Raw genomic sequence first — 22,807 nt, 5'->3', positions numbered from 1 at the left:
TTATGAACGGCGCGGAGAGAACACGTGGTGTGGTGTGGTGAAATTGTTGTTCTTGTTTTTTGTTTTCCCTTGTTCTTTGTTAAAATAAATAAAGTTTGTTTTGTTAAACCAATGTCGTCAAGTGGTGCCAAGTCTAGATTAACAGTGGTTCGAGGTGTGATCACGAAGTTTTATCATGGTGTTGAGTCACGGGCTCTGGAATGTCGTCAAGTCTATCTTTTATCATTGGCTCATTTTTGGCCCATTTTAATGATTGGCTATTTTCCATTTTGCTATTTTTTATGTTTGGCTATTTTCAGTATTTAGCCATTTTCAGTATTTTGCCATTTTCTGCTTTGGCTATTTTTTGCTTTTGTTATTTCCAGTTTTGGCTATTTTTTATTTGGCTATTCCATATCACAACCCCATCTGATGATTCAAAAAAAATTTCTTCAATTAAAGCAATTGAAATTTGATTAAATTAAATTAAATTTTCATTAAAATATTGAATAATGTTATGTCAAATATTATCAAAATGTTGCCAGCAACGTTTACGAATTATTATATTCAACAATCATAATCATCAATCATCGTTCATATCATCGACACAATATTTTTCAACAACAAAAATTGGTACCGAAAATGTGCCAGGAAAATCTGTTTGGAAATCATCGCCGAATCCAAAACCACCAACCACAGATCGAACAAAATTGGATCGTAGTGAATTACTTAAATCATTGGATAAAGATTTTAGCCATGTAAAAGAAGAAATGACATTATTCGAAATAGTAAATCGTGGTACATATCGAGGATATTTTATTGCAATCATTGCCAATTGCCTATTCTGGATATTTTGTGCCAATATCCTATATAAATTCTATTCATTCATAGGAAAACGAGAAAAAGTTATCGAACGACAACAACTTTTTGAACAAACTAAACATCAAATGAAAAATGGGGATCGAATAATGGAGTATTTGTCCGGTATGTTCTATTTTGCTTTCTAAAAAACGTTTGATTAATTGATTGATCATTTTTGTGTTTACAGTCTATGGTTATCAAATATTGACCAAATGGGCATTTATGGCCATCGGTGTTGGATCGACAGCATTGCTTTTCTTTCTACTTACACGATGTGTTGCATTCATACGTTTAATGCCCGGTGGCCAAAAGATCAAAGTCGGTCTAATCAATTGGAATGGTGGTTTCCAATCGGAACAACGTGCACAAACATTCAATATAGCCGATGTTACTACTCGTGAACATCGACTAGATCGATGTTATTATATATCAATGAAAGTGAAAAATCGTAAATCAGCATTATTGATCGATAATACAAACGGAAATTTTCCCAATGAAACAATTTATGATTTAACTGTCGGTGTACGACGAACATTTTGAGTTTGAGTTTTATTTGTGTTTAAAAATATAAATGTTGTAAATATAAAATATATATTTATTTTTTCGAATAAAATCCATCTAGCGCCAAAAGAAACCTGCATTCATTTTTCTTTTTTCAAGAATATTCCGATTGATTAATCCATTTTTCTAATTCATCATGATACATTCGAAGATTGTATGAGAATTTATCACGAATTTTACGACCACGAAACATTATGGTTCGTTTATTGTGTATTGTCGTATTAGATGGCTGTGTATCGGTTTCTTCTTCAATAATTGTTTCAAAATCTTTTACATTTTCATTTATCCCCAGACTAATTGGTGATGACGATGGATTCGATGTGTTGAATAATTTATTTGAATAATAATCAAAACGAGAAAAATTATTGTCCATTGATAATGATGAACACCAGCCACAATCCAATGATGATAAATTGATCATAGACGGTCGTTGTTCAATCAAATCTTTATCCAACGATTGATAATGATTAAATTCTTGTTGATTAATAGGAACTTCCACAGATATTTGTACGCTCACTGCAGTGATGCAAAAGAAAAAAAAATGAAGCCACAAAAAGAAAGAAATATTTGGCCAGGCTTACTTGAATCATCTGGACCAAATCGATGTTTATATTCTATATGGAAATTAAATGTATCCAATACAAACGAAACGACAATAGTGATGACGACCAGTGTAATGATGTAGAATGCAATGAAAAATATGTATGACCATCGATTACCGGTGACGATAACATAGGCACTCATTGTTATCTGCCAATTATTGACCACCATCAATTCGAATAATGTAACTAAATTAATAAACCAATGAAAATTGGTGAAACATAACAAACAAATAACTCACTATAACTTGTAATTAAATCTTGAAAATTATTTAGATAATAAAATGATGTGGTTGTACCATTGGAGCGATAATATGGCTCCAATGTACTATTCTGACAACAATCAATCAATGAATATTGGCCAAAACATTCCATAGCAATGATGGCAAAAAAATAATAAACAATCAATACAACCATTGTGACGGACATGAAACGTTTGATAATGATCAACGCAAATGGACCAAGTATATCTCGATAACGATGAACATGGCGCCGTAAAAGATTCAATAATTTTAATGAACGAAAAGAAAAAAACGATGTCGATAACGTAATCGTAGTTGTTGCGGTCACGTGTAGATATTCATTCATCATGAATGTAATCAAACTAACGATTGTAATGATGAAATCAAATTGATTCCAACGCCGGCGGAAATATTCACGTGGACCAAATGCGGAGAGTTTCAGTAACATTTCAATCGTATACAACGAAATGAATATGGCACAAATTGTACGTGTTGATGTGGAAAAATAAAACATTCTATGCACATGATTGGCATTCCAACCGATAATGGCATCGAAAAATTGATATAAAGCAGCCATTATGATGACAATGTATGAAGACCAATCAAAATATCGATGCAAAACAATCGCACGTAAACGATACATCAGGTTTGGAAACCAACGTGAATCAAAACAACAACGAGAACGATCAAACCATGGTAATGATTTGTCTAGATTTTCCCAATGTAAATTCAACACTTCATAAATATGATAGAATTTATCCAATGTAAGATGATTATGATGATGATGATGATTTTGAGCATCGATTATGTGATGCAAATATTCTTCAGCATTCATTGATTGTCGATCATTAGCGGTCGATTGTTTTTTATTCAAACTTTTATCATTACGATGAGCGAGAAGATGACGTGTTTTTAAATCTTCTTGTGGTGTAAACACTTGCATTATTAATGCTTTATACATCAAGAATCGTTCCATTTGACTTGAACGGGGTTTCAAATGATTCATTAGGCCATTAAAATGTTCGAATTCAATGTATCCAATAACATTATTATTATCGGTGACTAACAAACGAAATGCATGATCACAAGCTTTACGACGGTGTAGAAATAATTTTCGAAATTTATCTTTTTCAATCTGTGAAAATGAATTATAAACAACGGCCAACATAATGTTGAGTAAAAAATACAGGTTAATCACTAAAAATATGACAAAGAACAGGGCATAAAATTGACTTTTTTGATATGCTGGCATCATAATATCGGGAAAATTTGCCGTTGTAAGTAATACGAACAATGAAAGAAATGATTCCACAATGGTTGAGAATTGTGAATAGTTTGATATACCGGAGAAAAGATAAAATGCTGATATTGAGAAAAATATGAGAAAAAATAGCAATAAGGCCAACATATCGATAAATGAACGCAATGATTGAAATGTCTGACGTATAACACGTCGTACACCAAAAAAATGAAAATTATCAATCAAGAATACTGGTCGCAATGAACGAGTGACACGAAAATGTGTATCCTGTCTCAAAAGAACCACAATCGCTTCGACAATCATCAATATTAATACGATGGTTTTAATTAATGTACGACCATGTTTGAAAAATTTCGCTATACCAATCCATTGTAATTTGACAAACAAAATCAATGCCAATATGGATAGCGCGATCAATTCAAGTGTAGCATGTATAGCTTCAGCAAGATGGTAATGATCGACAGCCGGTTTTTCTGTCAATGCCAATGATAATATAAGCCAACAACAGAATAGATCTATTGCATAAATGAAACGATTATGTGCAATCAAATACATTGGTAATTTGGTAAATAAATGTGGATGATGGTCAAATTTATCATTATTTAATCCTTCTTCCAAATATATTGATGCTTCAAGATAATTTAATGACCATAACATTCTTCTTTCATTTGTTATTGTATTTTCAGGTGATAAACCTGATGATGATGGTGATGATGAGCAAGGTGAATCGGTTGTTGTAGTTGTCATTGTATGTATTGAATGATCATGATCAATACGTGAATCCGATGGTGGTAATTGAATAAAACGACGATAAAACCAATGTAATAATGAATGCTTCAAACGCGAATGTCGATGCTCTGCACGAAGCGATTCTTCCATATCCGTATAGCTTTGACAAATAGGTCGATTATCGACTATTGATTGTTGTGATTCCATCATTGTTTATCGAATGAATTTGATCAGAATCAACAACCAAACGATAAAATATCTATGTTTTATTAGAATTTACATTAGTGCTAGTTTTTTTATTCATAGACTGCAAAAAAAATAACAAACCATTTGAGAAAAAACAAACAAATCACCATCACCATCATTGTCATCAAGACAATGAATGTGACCCGAAATTTTTTGTTGTTGTTGTTGTTGTTTACAAACTAAATCATCAATAATAATTGGGCGTAAATATGAATAAACAATTTTACCATTCATTAATATCGTTACACACTGAAATCAATTTGAATTTGAATTTAATAAATTTTAATTTTAATTAATAATAAATTCCTTGAAAAAAAGATTAAAGTCATTGTTTTTTATACATTTTACAAGGGAAAAAAATTGTCATCAAAGTTTATCCAAAAAAAAAAAATTAATTTTTTTCAATTTTAAATCAAATAAAATTAATCCATCATGTCATCCTCGTCAACATCATCGTCGTCGTCGTTGCCGCCATGGACATGATTAACAGCCATCATTGTTGTTGCCGTGACAATGGATTCATCATCATAACAACCATCAAAATTATCACCATCGATATATTCAACATATTCATCATCATCATCTTCATCATTATCGTCATTTTTCAATGTTAATAATTCAGCAGTACGTGTACGATGATTATTATGTTGTCGATGATTCTTTTTCACCATCATTAATGTCTGTGCGTTATTATTATTGTTGTTGTTGTTGTTGTTTGTGGTCGATTTTGGATCACCATTTCTTTCAAGATTATATAATCGTAATTCTTCTGCTACCATATTGAATATTTTGCCAAATACTGATGCACGCCTTTCCAATGGTAATTGATCAATCATATTGGATAATGTACCTAATACGGAATGATTTTCATCACGACGATTCTGCAATTGCCTAACAATTGAAAGAATTTCATCCATTTGATGTTTATTAATTGTTGAATTGATTTTGTTGTTGGAATTTAAATGATTTTGATTATGATTATTATTATTGGTCGATAACATTTGATATGGCGATGATGATGATGATAATCGTGGTTTTTTCATTATCGTCGGTTGTTGTTGTTGTTGCTGGTGATGCTGATAGTAATTATGATTATTAGTTGCACCTGATGATTGTGTTGCTGCCAAAGGTTTCGTAAGTGTTTGATTCAATATTGATTGAGAATTATTATTATTTCCTCCTATAGAACGATTCATATATGTTGTATTTGTTGTGAGACAATTTTGTTGTTGTTGATGATTATTATTATTATTATAACCAGATCGATTTGATGGATGGTAATGATTTTGTATGGATTGTGTCGATGATGATGATGATGATTGTGATTGTGATACTGCCGGAGATCGTAAGATGTTCGAATTCGTGTTATTTGAATGATTTGGATTATTAAATTGTATTGTTTTTCTTGGTTTAGTTACCACCGAAATCATTGGTTTCATTTGATTATGATGTTGTAAATGATGTATCATTGATGATCCATTCTGTATTGTTGATGTACCAATAACCTGAGTAGTTGTTGAAGTTGCTACGGTGGAATTGGGAATGTTCGAATGTGATTCATTATTCAATCTATGATTATTTGGTGATTGTTTCGTTTGTTGTTGTTGTTGTGCGGATGGATTGGCATTCGGTACAATTAATGCAGCTGCTGATGATGCACGTGTTTGTCGTTTCTCACCAATAATGGCTACAGAAGATTTAAATGTCGATGATGAATTACCCGATGCTTGTATCATTGATGATGATGATGTGGATTTTGTTTTCCTGTAAAACATAAAACATAAAATTCGATTCAAGTTTTATGGGAGAGAAAAAACATACGATTTAGCCCTATTTTTTGAACGTGGTTTAAATGGACAATCATCTAGGAATGATAATTCAGGATGACGATTAACATAACTTAAATCATTTGGATTTTTCTGATGAGATCGTTGTATTTTTCGATATGCGTCCCGTACATTACGCCATTTTGATTTACACATTTCCTCTAGAATATGAAATGGAATTAGTTTTAAATCAACAAAAAAGTAAAACTTACCATCCCAACCGATTAATTCGGAAATTTCCTTCCATGATTGTTGTATACGAATACGTTCATTGTATCCTGGATCTTTTTTATAATAAATCCATGGACGTTTACGTACTTCTTCAATTAATAATCTTCGTTGTTCATCCAATCGGCTATTACTATGACCATTTACATTATTATTACTGGAAGGTGAATCTGTTGTACCACCACCATTCAATGGTGGTTGTTGTGTCTGTTGGATACTGTTCATAACACTATTGATAATGGAAACTTTTTCTGGATCATTCGAATCGAATGATGACCAAAATGATGATTGATCTTCAGGATCAATTGCTGATAATGTTGTTGTTGTTGTCGTTGTCGCCGCTGTTGTTGATGATGCTGCCACATTTGTTATAATCGTATCATCATCATCTTCATCGGTTGCATCAATCAATTCAATATCATTACTATTGTCATTGAATAAAGGTGGTGATGATGATGATTTAGTTGTTGTTGTTGTTGGTGTACGATTATTATTTGGCATTATTGATGTCGATGTTTTTTGTGAAAAAAATTGAAGCTGCCAATTGAAGTACAACACACACACACAAGTTTGTTTAGAAAGAAAATCGCAATAGAATTTATATCTGGCTCAAATCGAGATATAAACAAAACAACAAATCAATTATAAATGCGTTCAATATCAACGTAGTTGTCGTTGTAGTCGAGTAATCAAGAATATCGACTGACTCAACAAGGGTCACACAAAACCATTTATTAGTAATACCGCGCCCTTTTCTTCACCAGCGAGCAAGAACACAAGATAATGGCCGCCGAAAATTCATATGGACAAAGTTGACGATAAAGACTAAATACGACGACCAAGGTTACATTAATACCACCACCACCACCACCATTACCAATACTTTAGTGTAACGAATTCTTCACCATTTTGGTATATTCAACCATGCTTTATATAATTTGAAATTTTGAGTCTCAAGAGTAGTTTTTTTGGTTCGAAATATAATCGCTATTGCAAAACATAACACACACACACACACACACACATTCGTTTCACATATCGCAATGAATTAGCTGTGGGATCATCATCATAGTGGCGTGTGGTGGATCTAGCTATTTTTTTCGCTGTTGGTTAGTTTATTGATGACGACGGCAACAAAACACAACAAATAAAATAAACAGCAGAAGTAGCAAATAATAACGACTACGACGACCTGGCCATTAGTATAATAATCTCTCGACAAAAGAAACAACCCAGGCAACCTAGCCCCGAAAAAAATAAAGCCAACATTGCATTACACATTTTATATACGTTCAAACATGTACAAAACACACACACACACACACACATTCAATATATTTTAAACGTAAAATAAAATAAGCGAGCTAGGCAAGCAGCTAACCAGTTGTCGTTACCAGTTGGCGGCTGTTGTTGTTTGGTTGTTATCGGTCGTGCCTTTCTCTCTTGTATGTTGTTGTTCTCTGTTCTCAATTTGGCTTGATTGCGACAATAAACGAGATTTTTTTTCATTCCCATTCTGTGTATTTGTCGATTTATTTGGTTGGTCGGCGCTGGTTCAAATTTTACTTGATTATTGCGGCACCACCATACAGACATACTATACATACACACACAACTCAGCAAAGAGAAAGGAATTAACAAAAAACATCTCTACGCAGATGCCCAATGTCTGTGTGTTATTTTAGTGCTTAGGCGATGCGAACGAATTTTGAGTTGATGATTTTTTTTTTGTTAAGCCTGAAAGTATTTTGGATCCTTTTCTTTGTCATTCATTCACCCGCCCACATACCACTATAGTGATATTTGTTTGCGTTTGACGCATATAGTAACCATATTCATTTCTTTATGTGGGTACACTCACACACACACACACACACATTAATATTCTCTTTTTCCTATTTTGTAATCTATTTCCCCCAACACTACCGCCACCATTTACGTTCGCGTTCTTTTTTTCCATCATCATCATCGTCGTCATCATCAGTAATACATGAATCATACATGCATTTTTACCATTTGGATGGATGAATGTGGAATATAGAAACGAGAACGGCGATCACGATTTTGGATGATGTTGACGGCTATGATGATGGTGATGGCCAAGACAAAGTATAGAAGCGGGAGGCAACGTACTCAATTTCAGGATTTTTTTCTTTCTTTCTTTTGGCTGTATATCATCATTGTACATTTGGATGATGATTGAACGAATATAACAGCAGCAGCCGAAGAGAGAGAGAGAGAGAGAGAGAGAGCGAGATAGAGCAAGAAACCCGAAGCGAACAACGACGACATGAATTTTTGAAGCAAGCAAGCGAATAGACAAAAAAAAGTTGTAGGATCGATCAGAGCGACAGAGCAACAATAGGGTTTAGACATCTGCAGATGGACATTCGTTTTTTCGTTATTTTTCCGACCAGCCAAGCAAGCAACAACAGCACATCAGCAGTAATAAAATTCGTTAAGGGTCACCACAATAGTGGTTCATGGGTCAATTTTTTGTTTGATTTTCGTCCATAATATCGTGGTTGTTGAAAATGGTCAATAAATTGAACCAAAGATTTCAAATTTTTTGAAATGCGTTTTGCATATATGCTTGGCATTTGAAACGAATTATTTCCCTGGAACATAGAATAGAAATAGACATAGACATTAATCAGATAATAAAGAGATAGATATAAAGGCGAAACGGTTTGTTATTTTTCTTTAGCAAAACGAAAGTCCTAATGTGCACCGTAACGACATCTATCATTGGCAACTTGCAACAATCGAGTAAATGTTAAATGCTATATTTCATTGTTATTATGAATGTATTATTTTACACTAAATTTTTTATTTTTTATAAAAAAATTATCATTATTATTACACAGCTTTCCAATTCAATTAATGACATAGTTTAAAAATTGCACATTTTTTTCATTTTCATTTATTAGAGATGAAAATGTGTGAGAATATGAATTAATTTTACACTGATCTACAGATGATGATGATGATGTGTATGTTTTTTTGTCTTGTCTTTTTACTCATTTGCTCGATGTATATTTGGTAACAGATTTTGTGCCTTCCGATACAGCATGTTTGGCCAATTCCCCCGGTAACAATAATCGTACACTAGTTTGTATCTCTCTCGAAGTAATTGTTGTTCGTTTATTGTATTGTGCTAATCTCGATGCTTCGGCTGCAATACGTTCAAATATGTCGTTGACAAATGAATTCATTATGGACATTGCCTTCGATGATATTCCTGTATCCGGATGTACTTGTTTCATTACTTTATAGATGTAAATCGAAAATGATTCTTTACGGCGACGATATTTCTTCTTTTTATCCGATACACGAACAGATTTCTGTGCTTTTCCAGCACTTTTCTTTTCAATCTTACTGGTTGTTGGTGTTGGCGCCATATATGATATGAACGATGAACGATATTAGAAATTGATCAAATAACAATTATATTTGTTGAGTGAAAGACAAAGAACGGATTATAGACAGAGCAAACACACGAATACAACAGGCCGAGTATTTCGAACCAAAAAAAAAAATTTTCAAAAAAATCGCAATCATTTCCTTTTTATATGATCGACAAAATGGTGTACGCAGCACGAGCCAATCAAAATGCAGCAATTTTAATTCCATCAATTGTAGAAGCAAAAGCGAAACCTGAAGGCGATACAGCTAGTAGCATTTGAGAATGATGTGGTTGTAGAAACGACTCACGATCATAAGAAAATTTTTTGTTGTTGTTTATTGATCAGCATTGAGCAAAAGAAAAATAAAAACCCAAAAAACAACAACAACGACGACGACGACGACAATTTTTTAAAGTCATTTAAGCATAAGCATCTCTGGTTGATCTGTATTGATCTCTGAAGTTATTTTAATCACCATCATCATGTCTGGTCGCGGAAAAGGTGGTAAAGTCAAATCGAAAGCTAAATCACGTTCATCGCGTGCTGGCCTGCAATTTCCCGTTGGTCGAATACATCGTTTACTTCGTAAAGGTATGAATATGCGATATGATGATGATGATGAAACGAATTTGAATCATTTGTTTGTAACCAAATTAGGTAATTATGCCGAACGTGTTGGTGCCGGTGCACCAGTTTATCTTGCAGCTGTATTGGAATATTTAGCTGCCGAAGTATTAGAATTGGCCGGTAATGCTGCAAGAGATAATAAAAAGACACGTATCATTCCACGTCATTTACAATTGGCCATTCGTAACGATGAAGAATTGAATAAACTATTGAGCGGTGTTACTATCGCACAAGGTGGTGTACTACCAAACATTCAGGCTGTATTGTTGCCGAAGAAAACGGAAAAAACTGCTTAGAATTCATACATAATCTCATCATTATAATGACAACAATCACAGACAGACATGTGACTTATACAAAATTTTGTAAATCAGAATCTCTTGTGTTGCAATTGCAATTTGTAAAATTCATTTCATTTCATTTAATTAATAAATCATAAACAAACGCATCACATGAAGTAAAAGTTGCACATTTCTAATCAAACTTATCATTGATTGATTGAAATAACTTTTTTCGAATTTGTTGGAGCAGTTTTAACTCAAAATCAATTTTATTTACAAAGTAATGAATTATTAATTAATATAAATCAATTTGGTCAATTTGTTTGTTTCCATAATTGCTAAAACAAATAGAAAATGAAAAAATGTTTACATGTTGTCTATGGTGTAGATTATTTCATATTTGGCATCGATCGATCGATTGATTGATTGGGATGATTAACCACCAAAACCATATAATGTACGGCCTTGTCGTTTGAGTGCATATACAACATCCATAGCGGTTACCGTTTTACGTTTAGCGTGTTCAGTATATGTAACAGCATCACGGATAACATTTTCCAAGAATACTTTCAATACGCCACGAGTTTCTTCGTAGATCAAGCCGGAAATACGTTTTACACCACCACGACGAGCCAAACGACGAATAGCTGGTTTGGTGATACCTTGGATGTTATCACGGAGAACTTTACGATGACGTTTGGCGCCACCTTTTCCGAGACCTTTACCACCTTTACCACGGCCAGACATGATTTTCGAGAATTTGTCAAAAAAAAATTGAAGTAACCACAAAAGGCAAGAGATTGCGAGTGAAGATTGGATTGCCAATTTTGGAATTTATATACTCGTAGAGTAAAGTTCGAGTGAACTCAGTCTTGTCGTTGCGCATGTCAAAACGGTGTCGATTTTTGGCGCGAAAACTGCATGGTGATAGCAAAGGTTGTTTTTTGTAATACTCAAAAGGAATATTTTATCAAAAAAACTACTACCAAAACAAAATAAAATCTGGCCTGGTCTGGTATGACAAAAAAACGGTTTTTTTTCTTTCAATAAAGCAAAAGCAATGGAATCATGTTTCGTTTGTCGTTCTTTAATGCATTGAAATAAACTTGAGAAATCGGAATTTTTTTTTAAATGATTTTATTCAAATGACAAAATGATAAATAACAAAGATTAAAAAATGCTCGAATCTCAATTGGATCAAAATATGGTCCTAAAAAGGACCGTTTGTATATGAATGATGGATTAGATTAGAATGAAAATTGAAGAATTTAAGCACGTTCTCCACGAATTCGGCGAGCCAATTGGATATCTTTCGGCATAATGGTAACACGTTTTGCATGGATAGCACACAAGTTAGTATCTTCAAACAAACCAACGAGATAGGCTTCAGAAGCTTCTTGCAATGCCATTACAGCCGATGATTGGAATCGAAGATCAGTCTTGAAATCTTGAGCAATTTCACGGACTAATCGTTGGAATGGCAATTTACGGATGAGCAATTCGGTCGATTTTTGGTATCGACGAATTTCTCGAAGAGCAACAGTACCTGGGCGATAACGATGGGGTTTTTTCACACCTCCGGTAGCTGGAGCCGATTTACGAGCAGCTTTGGTTGCCAATTGTTTTCGTGGTGCTTTACCACCAGTTGACTTACGGGCTGTTTGTTTTGTACGAGCCATTTCAAATTATTTTGTTTTCGACTTGAAAATACAATAGTTTTGAGTGCCAATAAACAAATGAGTAACGAGACTTGGTGTGAATCGCTTTTTTATACTCGACCATCAGAACAAGACAATACTCGAAGGAGGAGCATGAAAAGAGCGCGAAATTCAAGTTTGGAGGGAAAATCAGTGGGCGGGAACTATTTTTTAATGCTCATCAAATCGAATGTTTGTTTACAAAACATTAAAAAAAATTGATTGAATACAATTGCATGGATTATTGATTTATATTTTATCGTGCAACATCTAATTTCGATATCATCAAACAAAAATTGATAGTTTGAAAAATACATGTCTTTCATCATTATACTGCTGATCCGATAGCTTCAAAAAAGACTCAAATTGAAAAATGGTACATGAAACCTTAGAGACACTCATGTGTTTTAGTAATAACACAGCTGTATGAATATTTGAAATCGGTAAGTTTGAATCGAAAAAAATTTTTTTTATTAGAAAAGTTTACTAGAAAAAATGCTCTGATTCGTAATTAAATTGTGGTCCTGAAAAGGACCGTTTTATATGATGAATGAAATGATTATTTGCTGGATGTGTATTTGGTGACGGCTTTGGTTCCTTCGGATACGGCATGCTTGGCCAATTCACCAGGTAACAAAAGTCGGACAGCAGTCTGTACTTCTCTTGAGGTGATGGTTGTTCGTTTGTTGTAATGTGACAAACGCGATGATTCAGCAGCAATTCGTTCGAAGATGTCGTTCACAAACGAGTTCATGATTGACATGGCTTTCGATGAAATACCGGTGTCCGGGTGGACTTGTTTCAACACCTTATAGATGTAGATCGAGAAGGATTCTTTACGACGACGATGTTTCTTTTTCTTGTCGGTAGCACGGACAGATTTTTGTGCTTTACCAGATTTTTTGACAGCTTTACCAGTGCTTGGTGGGGCCATTGTTGAAGATTCGTTGTGGAAATTCAAGTTGTTGATCGCAAAAACCAAACAAACAGAATAATGATTTTTGCCGTCCATGTTCGACTTATATACGATTCTAAGTGGTGTACGGAGCACGAGCCAATCACATTTCAAGAAAGGAGGAGCTAAAAAATTTGGCGCGTTTTTGCTACGTACACCACTTTTCGAGTGAAACACGGAGTATTTAAGCCAAATCATTGCAATACATTTCTAACATTCGAAATTTTTTTTGTTTCGCTATTCATTTGCTCATTCACTTCAAATCAAATCGAATTTACAATGTCTGGACGTGGTAAAGGCGGTAAAGTCAAGACCAAAGCCAAGTCTCGTTCATCCCGAGCTGGTCTTCAATTTCCGGTTGGTCGTATCCATCGTTTGTTGCGTAAAGGCAATTACGCTGAACGTGTTGGCGCTGGTGCTCCAGTCTATCTTGCTGCCGTTCTTGAATATTTGGCCGCCGAAGTTCTGGAATTGGCCGGTAATGCAGCCCGTGATAACAAGAAAACCCGTATCATTCCTCGTCATCTTCAATTGGCCATCCGTAACGATGAGGAATTGAACAAATTGTTGAGTGGTGTGACCATCGCCCAAGGTGGTGTGTTGCCCAACATTCAAGCCGTGTTGTTGCCAAAGAAAACTGAAAAAACTGCTTAATTTCATTTACATTTAATTTCATTTTCATCATATAAAACGGTCCTTTTAAGGACCACATTTCATTTACCGAATTCGAGCATTTTTTTGTATAATAAAATTTTCATTTCGTAAATAATTTTATCATTTGAAACACTTTGATTTATTTATCATCACTAGAATATGTGTTGTAGATCAGGGTTATGTTTTGGTTTAATTTTGTGATACTTGATCAAGTTTGTTATTTGTAATAGTATAACCGAAAAAGGTTGAAATAGAAAAAGTATAACCAAAAGAAATAAAGATCAGAATCTCATTTTATTTAAAAACAAAATAAATAGCTCTTAATCTAAATTACAATTGTGGCCCTAAAAAGGACCGTTTTTGATCGATATAGATGAGTATGGAATGAATGGGATGGGGTAAAATGATGTAAAACGGAATTAACCACCAAAACCATACAAAGTACGTCCTTGACGTTTCAAAGCATAAACGACATCCATAGCGGTTACCGTTTTACGTTTAGCGTGTTCAGTATATGTAACAGCATCACGGATAACATTTTCCAAGAATACTTTCAATACGCCACGAGTTTCTTCGTAGATCAAGCCGGAAATACGTTTTACACCACCACGACGAGCCAAACGACGGATAGCTGGTTTGGTGATACCTTGGATGTTATCACGGAGAACTTTACGATGACGTTTAGCGCCACCTTTTCCGAGACCTTTACCACCTTTACCACGGCCAGACATGATTTTCGAAAATTTGACAAGAAAAAATTGAAGTAACCACGAAGTACAAGAAATAGCAAATGAAGATTTGATTGCCAATGCTTGGATTTATATACTCGTAGAGTAGAGCTCGAACAAACTCAGTCTTGTGGTTGAACTTGGCGCATGTCAAAACGTTGCGCGCTCGTTTTAAATCCACAAGAGGATGAAATTTTATCAAAAAATGGCGGTAGAAAATGCACGAATGTAAGGATTCTACAATTGTTTTGTCTTTCTGAATTGTCCGAACTTTGAAATTAAAAAAAAAAAACAAAAACTACACGTATCAATCAAATTTTTCGTTGACTTTAGACATGGATTATCCAGATTTAAACGTGTTCGCACTATACTTTATGAAACGATTCCGTTTATATTTGAGTCTTGTCAAGAATATGAAAGTTGGAATAAAACGTTTGCTATGTTGGTAACCAGAAGAAGAAAATTCATCCGGCCGATTCTTAAATCACGATTTAATCTTTGTTGATCATTTAAGGTACCTTGGTGTTATCTTAGACACTAAATTATTATTGAATCATGGAATCTTTTATATATCAAATCGAAATCGTTATCCATTTATAATGGGGTTTGAATTTTGATGTTTTAAGAATTATATTTATCTGACTGATATTGAACCATTGTTAACATATGCTTGCCCTGTCTGGTCTTACATGGCTAAATGATTATAGATTTCAATTGGATATTATCATTATCATATTTTTACTGATGGTTCCAAGTTGAATGGCCGTGCCGTGTTGTCATTGAGCCGGACACTGATCAAATTGTTCTAGTTTGATGCACAGGATTCGTCAATCTAATTCTAGACATTTCTGTTTAAATTGGGTTCGAGCACATTCTGGTGTTTATGGTAATGAAATGGCTCAAATCAATTGTGAAGAATATTGTTCGATTTAATTGGAATCAAGATGGATTTCACTTTTAGTCAATTTTTGTTTGGTCATGGCAGATTTGGGGAATATCTGACTAGATTTAGCATTTGGTCTGTCGATGTTTGCGGTTTCTGAGAGAGCGTTTTTTACTGGAAATGCAGATTGGTTGTTTGTTGTTTATTTTTTGTTAAGGCGAATAAAATTGTAATTAAAAAACAAAACAAAAAAAGAAGAAAAAAACACTGACACAAGACGGAATGTTATTGTTCTAATCCTCTATTGAGCATGCTCCTCGACTTTGTTTCTCTTTCTCTTCTCTTTTTTTGCCCGTCTGACAATTTATTTTTACTAAAAGACCATAATGAATCAATTGATGGGATCGATTTTTTACAACTTCCAATAACTTCCGGTGGGTAAATTTAGCATCATTGGAAAGAAAATTTCATGAGAAAAATTTTAATACTAAATTCATTGCAATTAATGCTCAATTCATTAAAGCATTGGCCATTGATTTCAAGAATACATTATGTCTATCAGAGTGTTTACGTTGTGGGCGTTTTAGTCAATTTCCGCCAATTCTTGGCTGTGAATCCGGAATTTTTTTCCTTGATCGTAAACTACAATAACTAGGCTTTCAATTGATACGATAATCATTTGGATACGTTAATGATTTCTTGGATAAAATTCCACATTAATCGCGATGAACAAACCGTATTTGACGCGACAAACTTTTTCATCAACTTTGACTGGATTTTTGACGCTGTTATCAATAATTGTTCTGAAAAATTTTCACATCATTAGAAAGCATATTCATTACTGAATTCAATGATGTCAAATTTGTCAGAATCAATCAAGGATTCGATAGTAAAACGGATCAAAAACTGAATGAACAAAACACAATTATGGCCACAATGGTTTATTTTGCCACAGTGATTTTGTTGTGAGTTCGCTCGTAATTCAGTCAGTTAGGTATATATATCGTCGCTCGTCGTCGTCGCGCTACTACTTGCTATTCGTCATTCGTTCAAACTGCAACTATCGTTCGTGCAGATTTTTCGTTTCGTAAACAATTATTGTCACGCTCGTTATATCGTAATTCCTTGTTCAATTAAATACATTTTGATTCTCTTTGCAACAACAACAATGGCCGAAACTGTCGCATCCGCTGCTGCAGCTGCCGCTGCTCAAGCACAACAACAAACTAAACCGAAAAAAGTTTCTGGAGCTAAAAAATCTGCAAAGCCAAAAACGGCCGCAACTCATCCACCAGTGGCTCAAATGGTCAAAGCAGCTATTGTAGCGTTGAAAGAACGTAATGGTTCATCATTGCAAGCCATCAAGAAATACATCCAATCCAATTATAGTGTTGATATCGAACGCATGTCACCGTTCATTCGAAAACATTTGAAAAGTGCCGTTGCAAAAGGCTTGTTGATCCAATCAAAAGGCAAAGGTGCTTCTGGTTCATTCAAATTGAACAAAGGTGAAAAGAAAGAAGCTAAAGCCAAAAAACCGAAAACTGTCAAAGCAGTCAAAACGGTGAAAAAAGAAAAACCTGCTGGCGTGAAAAAAGCTAAACCATCGAAACCTAAATCGGCTGCCGTTACGGCTACTGCTACCACTGTTGCTGGAACCAAAAAGGTAAAACCATCGAAACCAGCTAAATCACCGGCAAAAGAAGGACAGGAAAAGAAAGCCAAGATTGAAAAGAAACGTAAAGCACCAAAATCACCGAAAAAACCAATGGTTAAATCAACAACATCGGCTCCGGCTAAAAAAGCTAAACCAGCCAAATCGCCGTCAAAAAAAGCAGCAGCTAAAAAACCGTCGACAACGAAAAAAGCAGCCGCTGGTGGAACAAAGAAGTGATCGGATTGAATTGAAATTTTTTTCTTTTTTTCATATATAACCAATATAATCGAAATATATCGAAACATTTCTCATCTACAAAAATATATTCATCCATGACATGAACATTTAATGATAGTACCTCTCTGATTGTATATCATTCTCATATTCTCATATGATTGTTTATTATTACATTTTTTTCGCTTGTATAGTTTTACATCAAACATTCATACACATGATAAATTCATGATTATTCTTTGACCGTGAATAAATTTGTTTCATTCATCATAATTTGTTTTGAATTGTTATATTTTTCTGCAAACAGAGAGATAAAGAACGAATCAGGTGAGAAGAAAAAAATGATAAAAATTCTTTAATCAATCATTTAATAGATAAAAAATATTTTAACAAACAAACATAGGAATGGGTGTGTGTTGCGGTACTTTGTTAATTATTTGTATTCGAACGTTTGCCACCAAAACCTTTTCGTAGATTCTAAAAAGTTTTTGAAAAAAGTAGAAAAGAAAATTAGACGACAAAATTTTGTTTTCCATTGAAAATGGGTATGAGAAGAAGGGAACAACAACAACAACAACAAAATTAAGCCACGATATTCCAAACATTCATCGGTTTTTACACACACACACACAAAGGATGATCATGTGAATTGAATATTGAAATCCTGTATCTAATGAATAGTTTCGAAAAAAATTGAGGTCAAACATCTATGTGAATAGAAAACACATAGGAAGATGAAATATAAATGGATGGATACAGGTTTCTGTGACTGTTGAATACACTAGCAAGTCATACTCACCGTTGTTGATGATTTTTTCTGATTCGAGTCAATATTCGAATGATGATGATCAGAATTTGATTTTTCATATTCTAACACATCAATTTGTTCACACTGTTTAGCTAATGTTTCATTTAACTTGGCCATATGTTCGGACATTGCTTGCAACTGTTGTTCATAATTATTGACAGTTGTTTTTAATTCTTCCTGTAATCGATTCATTCGTGATTCTTGGTGCTCAGATTCTTGTCTCAGTTGGCAATTATGATCCTGTTCAATTAATAAACGTTGTCGTAATGATTGACAATCATTTTCATATGATCGTGCTCTTGAATCTATGCGTTCCAATGCATCGGTTAAACGCGTCAATTTTGTTTGCATATAATTTAAATTCAATTGATTAATGTTTTTTATTTGTTGCTGCTGCGATTGATTTGGATTAATGGTCAACATTGATTCGATAATATTATTACCGCCACCATCGATCATAACGATATCATCATCAATTAATTGACTTGAACAATCTTCATGATTAGATGATGAACCGATGGAACCAAGTTCAGCGTAATAATTTACATGATTTTTTGCCATAGTAGTAGTCGTCGCTGTAGTTGTTTGATCTAAACTTCTTGATGATAATGATACTAATGACGCATTATTCGAATTAGCCTGTTGTTTATTCAATGAATTTTTCATTATTGATTGATTTGTCAAGGAGTGTCCACCAGAAAATGAATTTGAATTATGAATCGTTGTTGTTGAAATTGATTGCTGCTGCTGTTGTTGTTGAGTGATTAACATTTGATATTTTTGTTCCAATTCATTCGAACGTTTTTGTTCACGTTCCAATTTAACTTTCATCAGCTGTGATTCTATTGACCAATGTTCTTTTTCTTTTTCCACCTCTAACAGACGAGTTTGACAGAATTTTAGCTGAAAAAACAAAGAAAAAATGAAAATTAAAACACAAAATAACATATTCTGATTCGGCAAACCTTTGTTTCAATATTCTTATTATCATTGCTCAAATCTATCGATTTTTGCTGTTGTTGTTGTGTGTCTTGATCATTATAATCATCACTATCTTCGGTATGATCAATGATCAAATCACTATCACCAACATTACCATTTGACGATTGTTGTTGTTGTTGTTGAGGATGATAATCATTGACAAAGAAAAAATAATGCATTTCAAATATGAGACGAATTTCTTGTACACATTTCGATAAGAATACAACCGATGATAGGATACAATCATCAGCTGATTTCAATTCCGATTCAATAGTGACGCCAAGATCATGTTCCAATACAACTTTGGAGCTAAATACTCGTTTTGCTTCTATTTAAATCGAGAAAAAGAATAATTAGAATTCAAGGGGTCAATTGAAGAAATAAAAACAAACACATACCACCAATACCATGTTCAAGTGCATCGATACGATGCATAAATTCATTGAAAATTGTAAGAAAATTTGTATTCATCAATGATTTGGACAGCAATAATTGAACATAATTACAAATCTGTCCAATTATCGTTACACAATTAGTGATTGATTGTATCAACATTTCATTCTTTTCACAAAGATTACGACGTTTTTCTGGATCGGCTAAATGTGCCTGTAATTGTGGATCCAACATTGTTTGTATGATATGATTGGATGGATCATAATCAACATATTGTTTACACCATAGATTTAAACTAGAATATCAATATATCAATATCAATATGTAACATTAGAAATTTTGCTCAGAAAATTTTTTTCGTCACTTACCAAATAGTCAAATAAATGTTTGTTTTGTTCAGATAACCAACATAATCGGCAAACGTTTCAACAATATCGATAGATGTTTTTGATATTTCTTGTTCGATTGCATTCGAATCGGTTATCGTTGTCGAATCAGGTGATGATTGTTGTTTCCATTGTTGAATTTTCAATTCAGAATACTGCTTAGATGCATCTTCCAATTGTACCAGATAGGTATCGTAGCCCATTTGCATATAATCACGAAACTATTTTGCAAAAGAAAAAAATTTATCAAAGTTGTTGAACCACGTCAAAACAAAGTTTTAATTTAAAAAACAAAACATCAAACCTTTCGGAGTATGGACATCACAGACATTGAACGAAATGGTACTGGATCATTATTGATCGTCGATGATTGATGAACGAATTCTGGTGATGTTTTTGTTCTTGTGGTTGATGGTGGTCGATTCGTATCAATAATGGAACAATCATTCATCGATGAAGGCAATTCTAATAATTCGATCGATGATAATGATGATTGAAAATCAAGAAAATATAAATGATTCGATTGTTTTTGGAACAATGCAAACATTATTGAAATTTTTTGAGATACATTGGAATGTACAGTCGATAGGGCACAGATGAATTCACATAATTTCATTGTAAATTGTTCAATCACATCTTGTCGTTTGGAGAGATCTTTATAGAATTTATTCTGTCGTTGCTGTTGCGGCTGCTGTCGTTGTTGTTGGGGAGATAATTGGTTCAAATCATATCGATAATTATTGTCAATCACTTTTATATTCGAGGATTCTTGTTCGGATTTTTTGATTAGATGTTCTAGATTGGCTATACGTTGTTTCAGATTTTTATTCTCATATTTTCTATTGTAAAGAAAAAATTTCAATTATTCAAAAAGAATTTCTCTCTCGAAAAACAAACTTACAAATCTTCAATCTCGACACGAGATTCATGAAATTTTTGATCAATTTTTTGATATCTACTTTTCAAATCAATCTTTTCCTGTTCCATTTTTCGCAGACTAGATTTACATTCTTCCAACTGTCTTTCAGTGGTTTCTGTTTGTTCAGCTGCCAAATTTTTTGTCACTTTCAATTCATGTTCTAGCCGTTCTGTAGACTGTAACCGTTGTTGTTCCAGATGACAATTTAGTTGTTTAAGCCGTTCCAATTCTTCGGTTTTCGTTTTTAATTCCAAATTCAATTCATCGACTAGATTCATTGATTCTGGTTGCTGTTGTTGTGAATTATTATTAACACTGTTACTACTACTTGTTGAAGCTCGACGTAAATCTTTGCATTGACCATCTTTCGATGCTGATGACGAGGTGGATGAGGATGATGAAGAAAATGAAAGAAATCCGGTTCGTCTTGATCCTGGTGAATTTTGTCGATCTTTCGAATCTAAATCACTTTGTAATACACCAACACGTTTAGTTAGTTGTTGATTACGAAATCGAAGACTTTCAATTTCTTGCTCTAAACGTCGTATATTTTGATCACGTATTTTGATCGTTTGTTGTTGTTCGACGTTTTTTCCTTCCTCGTCGATCACAGCTTTTTTGAGCACCAAAAATTGAGCACGAATCTATTTATTTAGATTGGAAAACAAAGATCATCTATAAGAATTTTCAATTCGAATCATCCAACAAACCTTAGCATATTCAGTGGCTAAACGTTGATATTTTTCAACAGTAATTTCCATCGATGATGATAACGATGTGGACGATTCAGAAGTTGTTTGAGATAATGTTTCAGCCGCTGATGATCGATGTGCCATGACAATGATGATCTGGAATTTTTTTGTTCAGATTGAAAAAAAAATAGAAATCAAAATAATTAGTGAATCAATGATGCGATGACATTGTCATTCATTTAATTTAGTGATCTCAAATGACAATTGATAGATTTGATTGAATCAATTCACAAAAAAAAATTCTATATACAAAACAATTATATATGGGTGTTGATGTTGATCGTCGTCAGCTGTGTGTGCAATCATTGAATTGAATTGAATTGAGTTGTTACAAATAGGGAAATTTTCTTCGGAATTTCTAGTAATCAAATAAAGAATCTTTTCTGGAATTTTTTTTTCTTTAAATTGCCCAAAAAAATTGATCCATTGATTCATGTAGTTTTTATACATTGATAGTTTATTTGTATCGTAAACTTTTATTGTATGAATTTTTTACAAAAAGAGATCATCAGCCAAAAGATGGCGTTAATTTGACTATTTTACAAAAAAAAGGAATACGACCACACGCACATTTATATAACAAATATATTTCGTTTGAAAGAGTTTGCTTAATACGCAACATAATCTGGCGTATTTATGCGGGATACATATTCCCAGTTGCATACATGGTTTGGATTGATATTTATATGGATTCAAATTGATGTAGGATTTTCATTACAGTGTACGAAATCCATCACCTACACATACCACTCACACTACACACCCCCACCACTACTACACTCTAAAAAATAGACCCCATTTTTGGGGTAGACTTTGTACAACCGAAGTTGAAATCGAGGTAAAAAAAATACATAATGGGAGGAGTTTTTAATGGAGAAAATAAGTACAAAAAGTATTTTTTAGAGTGTGCTTT

The 22,807-nt window shown here is 33.6% G+C and overlaps 12 protein-coding genes across 14 annotated transcripts; 4 read left to right on the top strand and 8 right to left on the bottom strand.

The window, feature by feature from the left end:
• The first annotated feature begins 126 nt into the window (after nt 1-126).
• Nucleotides 127-1,474, top strand: LOC124498040 (uncharacterized). Its single transcript, XM_047061741.2, has 2 exons — nt 127-963; nt 1,028-1,474. The coding sequence occupies exons 1-2, from the start codon at nt 492-494 to the stop codon at nt 1,378-1,380; spliced, it is 825 nt and encodes a 274-aa protein (XP_046917697.1). The 5' UTR covers nt 127-491; the 3' UTR covers nt 1,381-1,474.
• On the bottom strand, nt 1,350-4,782 carry LOC124498038 (two pore channel protein 1-like). Of its 2 annotated transcripts, XM_075734326.1 has the most exons (5): nt 4,560-4,667; nt 4,280-4,491; nt 2,243-4,198; nt 1,983-2,189; nt 1,350-1,917 (listed from the first exon to the last, which is right to left on the bottom strand). In XM_075734326.1, the coding sequence occupies exons 2-5, from the start codon at nt 4,440-4,442 to the stop codon at nt 1,496-1,498; spliced, it is 2,748 nt and encodes a 915-aa protein (XP_075590441.1). In that variant the 5' UTR covers nt 4,443-4,491; nt 4,560-4,667; the 3' UTR covers nt 1,350-1,495. The 2 variants fall into 2 exon arrangements, with proteins under 2 accessions (XP_075590441.1, XP_046917695.1); XM_047061739.2 differs by having other exon boundaries at nt 2,243-4,491; nt 4,560-4,782.
• On the bottom strand, nt 4,744-8,132 carry LOC124497790 (uncharacterized). The gene is made up of 4 exons (XM_047061469.2): nt 7,927-8,132; nt 6,517-7,136; nt 6,300-6,465; nt 4,744-6,242 (listed from the first exon to the last, which is right to left on the bottom strand). Exons 2-4 carry the CDS (start codon nt 7,031-7,033, stop codon nt 4,901-4,903), a joined length of 2,025 nt encoding a protein of 674 aa, XP_046917425.2. The 5' UTR covers nt 7,034-7,136; nt 7,927-8,132; the 3' UTR covers nt 4,744-4,900.
• A 1,213-nt stretch (nt 8,133-9,345) lies between these two features.
• On the bottom strand, nt 9,346-10,096 carry LOC124497982 (histone H2B). The gene has a single exon (XM_047061676.2). It carries the CDS (start codon nt 9,931-9,933, stop codon nt 9,553-9,555), a length of 381 nt encoding a protein of 126 aa, XP_046917632.1. The 5' UTR covers nt 9,934-10,096; the 3' UTR covers nt 9,346-9,552.
• A 120-nt stretch (nt 10,097-10,216) lies between these two features.
• LOC124497983 (histone H2A) lies at nt 10,217-11,014 on the top strand. Of its 2 annotated transcripts, none has more exons than XM_047061677.2 (2): nt 10,217-10,530; nt 10,597-11,014. In XM_047061677.2, exons 1-2 carry the CDS (start codon nt 10,422-10,424, stop codon nt 10,860-10,862), a joined length of 375 nt encoding a protein of 124 aa, XP_046917633.1. In that variant the 5' UTR covers nt 10,217-10,421; the 3' UTR covers nt 10,863-11,014. The 2 variants fall into 2 exon arrangements, with proteins under 2 accessions (XP_046917633.1, XP_075590437.1); XM_075734322.1 differs by having other exon boundaries at nt 10,285-10,524.
• Nucleotides 11,015-11,084: 70 nt separating this feature from the next.
• Nucleotides 11,085-11,669, bottom strand: LOC124497985 (histone H4). The gene has a single exon (XM_047061679.2). The coding sequence runs from the start codon at nt 11,592-11,594 to the stop codon at nt 11,283-11,285; it is 312 nt and encodes a 103-aa protein (XP_046917635.1). The 5' UTR covers nt 11,595-11,669; the 3' UTR covers nt 11,085-11,282.
• Nucleotides 11,670-11,967: 298 nt separating this feature from the next.
• On the bottom strand, nt 11,968-12,621 carry LOC124497981 (histone H3). Its single transcript, XM_047061675.2, has one exon. The coding sequence runs from the start codon at nt 12,524-12,526 to the stop codon at nt 12,116-12,118; it is 411 nt and encodes a 136-aa protein (XP_046917631.1). The 5' UTR covers nt 12,527-12,621; the 3' UTR covers nt 11,968-12,115.
• A 364-nt stretch (nt 12,622-12,985) lies between these two features.
• LOC142597821 (histone H2B-like) lies at nt 12,986-13,515 on the bottom strand. The gene has a single exon (XM_075734323.1). The coding sequence runs from the start codon at nt 13,476-13,478 to the stop codon at nt 13,104-13,106; it is 375 nt and encodes a 124-aa protein (XP_075590438.1). The 5' UTR covers nt 13,479-13,515; the 3' UTR covers nt 12,986-13,103.
• A 217-nt stretch (nt 13,516-13,732) lies between these two features.
• On the top strand, nt 13,733-14,268 carry LOC124497984 (histone H2A). The gene has a single exon (XM_047061678.2). It carries the CDS (start codon nt 13,779-13,781, stop codon nt 14,151-14,153), a length of 375 nt encoding a protein of 124 aa, XP_046917634.1. The 5' UTR covers nt 13,733-13,778; the 3' UTR covers nt 14,154-14,268.
• A 160-nt stretch (nt 14,269-14,428) lies between these two features.
• LOC124497986 (histone H4) lies at nt 14,429-14,926 on the bottom strand. The gene has a single exon (XM_047061680.2). The coding sequence runs from the start codon at nt 14,882-14,884 to the stop codon at nt 14,573-14,575; it is 312 nt and encodes a 103-aa protein (XP_046917636.1). The 5' UTR covers nt 14,885-14,926; the 3' UTR covers nt 14,429-14,572.
• Nucleotides 14,927-16,787: 1,861 nt separating this feature from the next.
• LOC124497980 (uncharacterized) lies at nt 16,788-17,928 on the top strand. The gene has a single exon (XM_047061673.2). The coding sequence runs from the start codon at nt 16,933-16,935 to the stop codon at nt 17,656-17,658; it is 726 nt and encodes a 241-aa protein (XP_046917629.1). The 5' UTR covers nt 16,788-16,932; the 3' UTR covers nt 17,659-17,928.
• Nucleotides 17,929-17,990: 62 nt separating this feature from the next.
• Nucleotides 17,991-22,201, bottom strand: LOC124497976 (protein phosphatase 1 regulatory subunit 21). The gene is made up of 8 exons (XM_047061670.2): nt 21,853-22,201; nt 21,125-21,786; nt 20,528-21,062; nt 20,206-20,444; nt 19,843-20,132; nt 19,429-19,772; nt 18,455-19,366; nt 17,991-18,132 (listed from the first exon to the last, which is right to left on the bottom strand). Exons 1-8 carry the CDS (start codon nt 21,976-21,978, stop codon nt 18,085-18,087), a joined length of 3,156 nt encoding a protein of 1,051 aa, XP_046917626.1. The 5' UTR covers nt 21,979-22,201; the 3' UTR covers nt 17,991-18,084.
• Between the last annotated feature and the right edge of the window lie 606 nt (nt 22,202-22,807).

Source organism: Dermatophagoides farinae, chromosome 9 (assembly GCF_024713945.1).
Source record: "Dermatophagoides farinae isolate YC_2012a chromosome 9, ASM2471394v1, whole genome shotgun sequence".
Lineage (NCBI taxonomy): Eukaryota > Metazoa > Arthropoda > Arachnida > Sarcoptiformes > Pyroglyphidae > Dermatophagoides > Dermatophagoides farinae.
This window is presented reverse-complemented; position numbering and strand designations above follow the sequence as displayed.

Excerpts from the sequence above, each read along its gene's own strand:
- LOC142597821 (XM_075734323.1), bottom strand. The coding sequence starts at position 13,478 with ATGGCCCCACCAAGCACTGGTAAAGCTGTCAAAAAATCTGGTAAAGCA.
- LOC124498040 (XM_047061741.2), top strand. The coding sequence starts at position 492 with ATGTTATGTCAAATATTATCAAAATGTTGCCAGCAACGTTTACGAATT. Across the intron at positions 964-1,027 it reads AATAATGGAGTATTTGTCCG|TCTATGGTTATCAAATATTG; the intron begins GTATGTTCTATT and ends TTGTGTTTACAG.
- LOC124497790 (XM_047061469.2), bottom strand. The coding sequence starts at position 7,033 with ATGCCAAATAATAATCGTACACCAACAACAACAACAACTAAATCATCA. Across the intron at positions 6,466-6,516 it reads CGAATTAATCGGTTGGGATG|AGGAAATGTGTAAATCAAAA; the intron begins GTAAGTTTTACT and ends TTCATATTCTAG. Across the intron at positions 6,243-6,299 it reads TCAAAAAATAGGGCTAAATC|GAAAACAAAATCCACATCAT; the intron begins GTATGTTTTTTC and ends TATGTTTTACAG.
- LOC124497981 (XM_047061675.2), bottom strand. The coding sequence starts at position 12,526 with ATGGCTCGTACAAAACAAACAGCCCGTAAGTCAACTGGTGGTAAAGCA.
- LOC124497984 (XM_047061678.2), top strand. The coding sequence starts at position 13,779 with ATGTCTGGACGTGGTAAAGGCGGTAAAGTCAAGACCAAAGCCAAGTCT.
- LOC124497976 (XM_047061670.2), bottom strand. The coding sequence starts at position 21,978 with ATGGCACATCGATCATCAGCGGCTGAAACATTATCTCAAACAACTTCT. Across the intron at positions 20,445-20,527 it reads TGATGTCCATACTCCGAAAG|TTTCGTGATTATATGCAAAT; the intron begins GTTTGATGTTTT and ends TTTGCAAAATAG. Across the intron at positions 20,133-20,205 it reads AACATTTATTTGACTATTTG|TTTAAATCTATGGTGTAAAC; the intron begins GTAAGTGACGAA and ends TTGATATTCTAG.
- LOC124497982 (XM_047061676.2), bottom strand. The coding sequence starts at position 9,933 with ATGGCGCCAACACCAACAACCAGTAAGATTGAAAAGAAAAGTGCTGGA.
- LOC124497983 (XM_047061677.2), top strand. The coding sequence starts at position 10,422 with ATGTCTGGTCGCGGAAAAGGTGGTAAAGTCAAATCGAAAGCTAAATCA. Across the intron at positions 10,531-10,596 it reads ACATCGTTTACTTCGTAAAG|GTAATTATGCCGAACGTGTT; the intron begins GTATGAATATGC and ends TAACCAAATTAG.
- LOC124497986 (XM_047061680.2), bottom strand. The coding sequence starts at position 14,884 with ATGTCTGGCCGTGGTAAAGGTGGTAAAGGTCTCGGAAAAGGTGGCGCT.
- LOC124497980 (XM_047061673.2), top strand. The coding sequence starts at position 16,933 with ATGGCCGAAACTGTCGCATCCGCTGCTGCAGCTGCCGCTGCTCAAGCA.
- LOC124497985 (XM_047061679.2), bottom strand. The coding sequence starts at position 11,594 with ATGTCTGGCCGTGGTAAAGGTGGTAAAGGTCTCGGAAAAGGTGGCGCC.
- LOC124498038 (XM_047061739.2), bottom strand. The coding sequence starts at position 4,442 with ATGATGGAATCACAACAATCAATAGTCGATAATCGACCTATTTGTCAA. Across the intron at positions 2,190-2,242 it reads AGATTTAATTACAAGTTATA|TTACATTATTCGAATTGATG; the intron begins GTGAGTTATTTG and ends TTATTAATTTAG. Across the intron at positions 1,918-1,982 it reads ATTTGGTCCAGATGATTCAA|TGAGCGTACAAATATCTGTG; the intron begins GTAAGCCTGGCC and ends GCATCACTGCAG.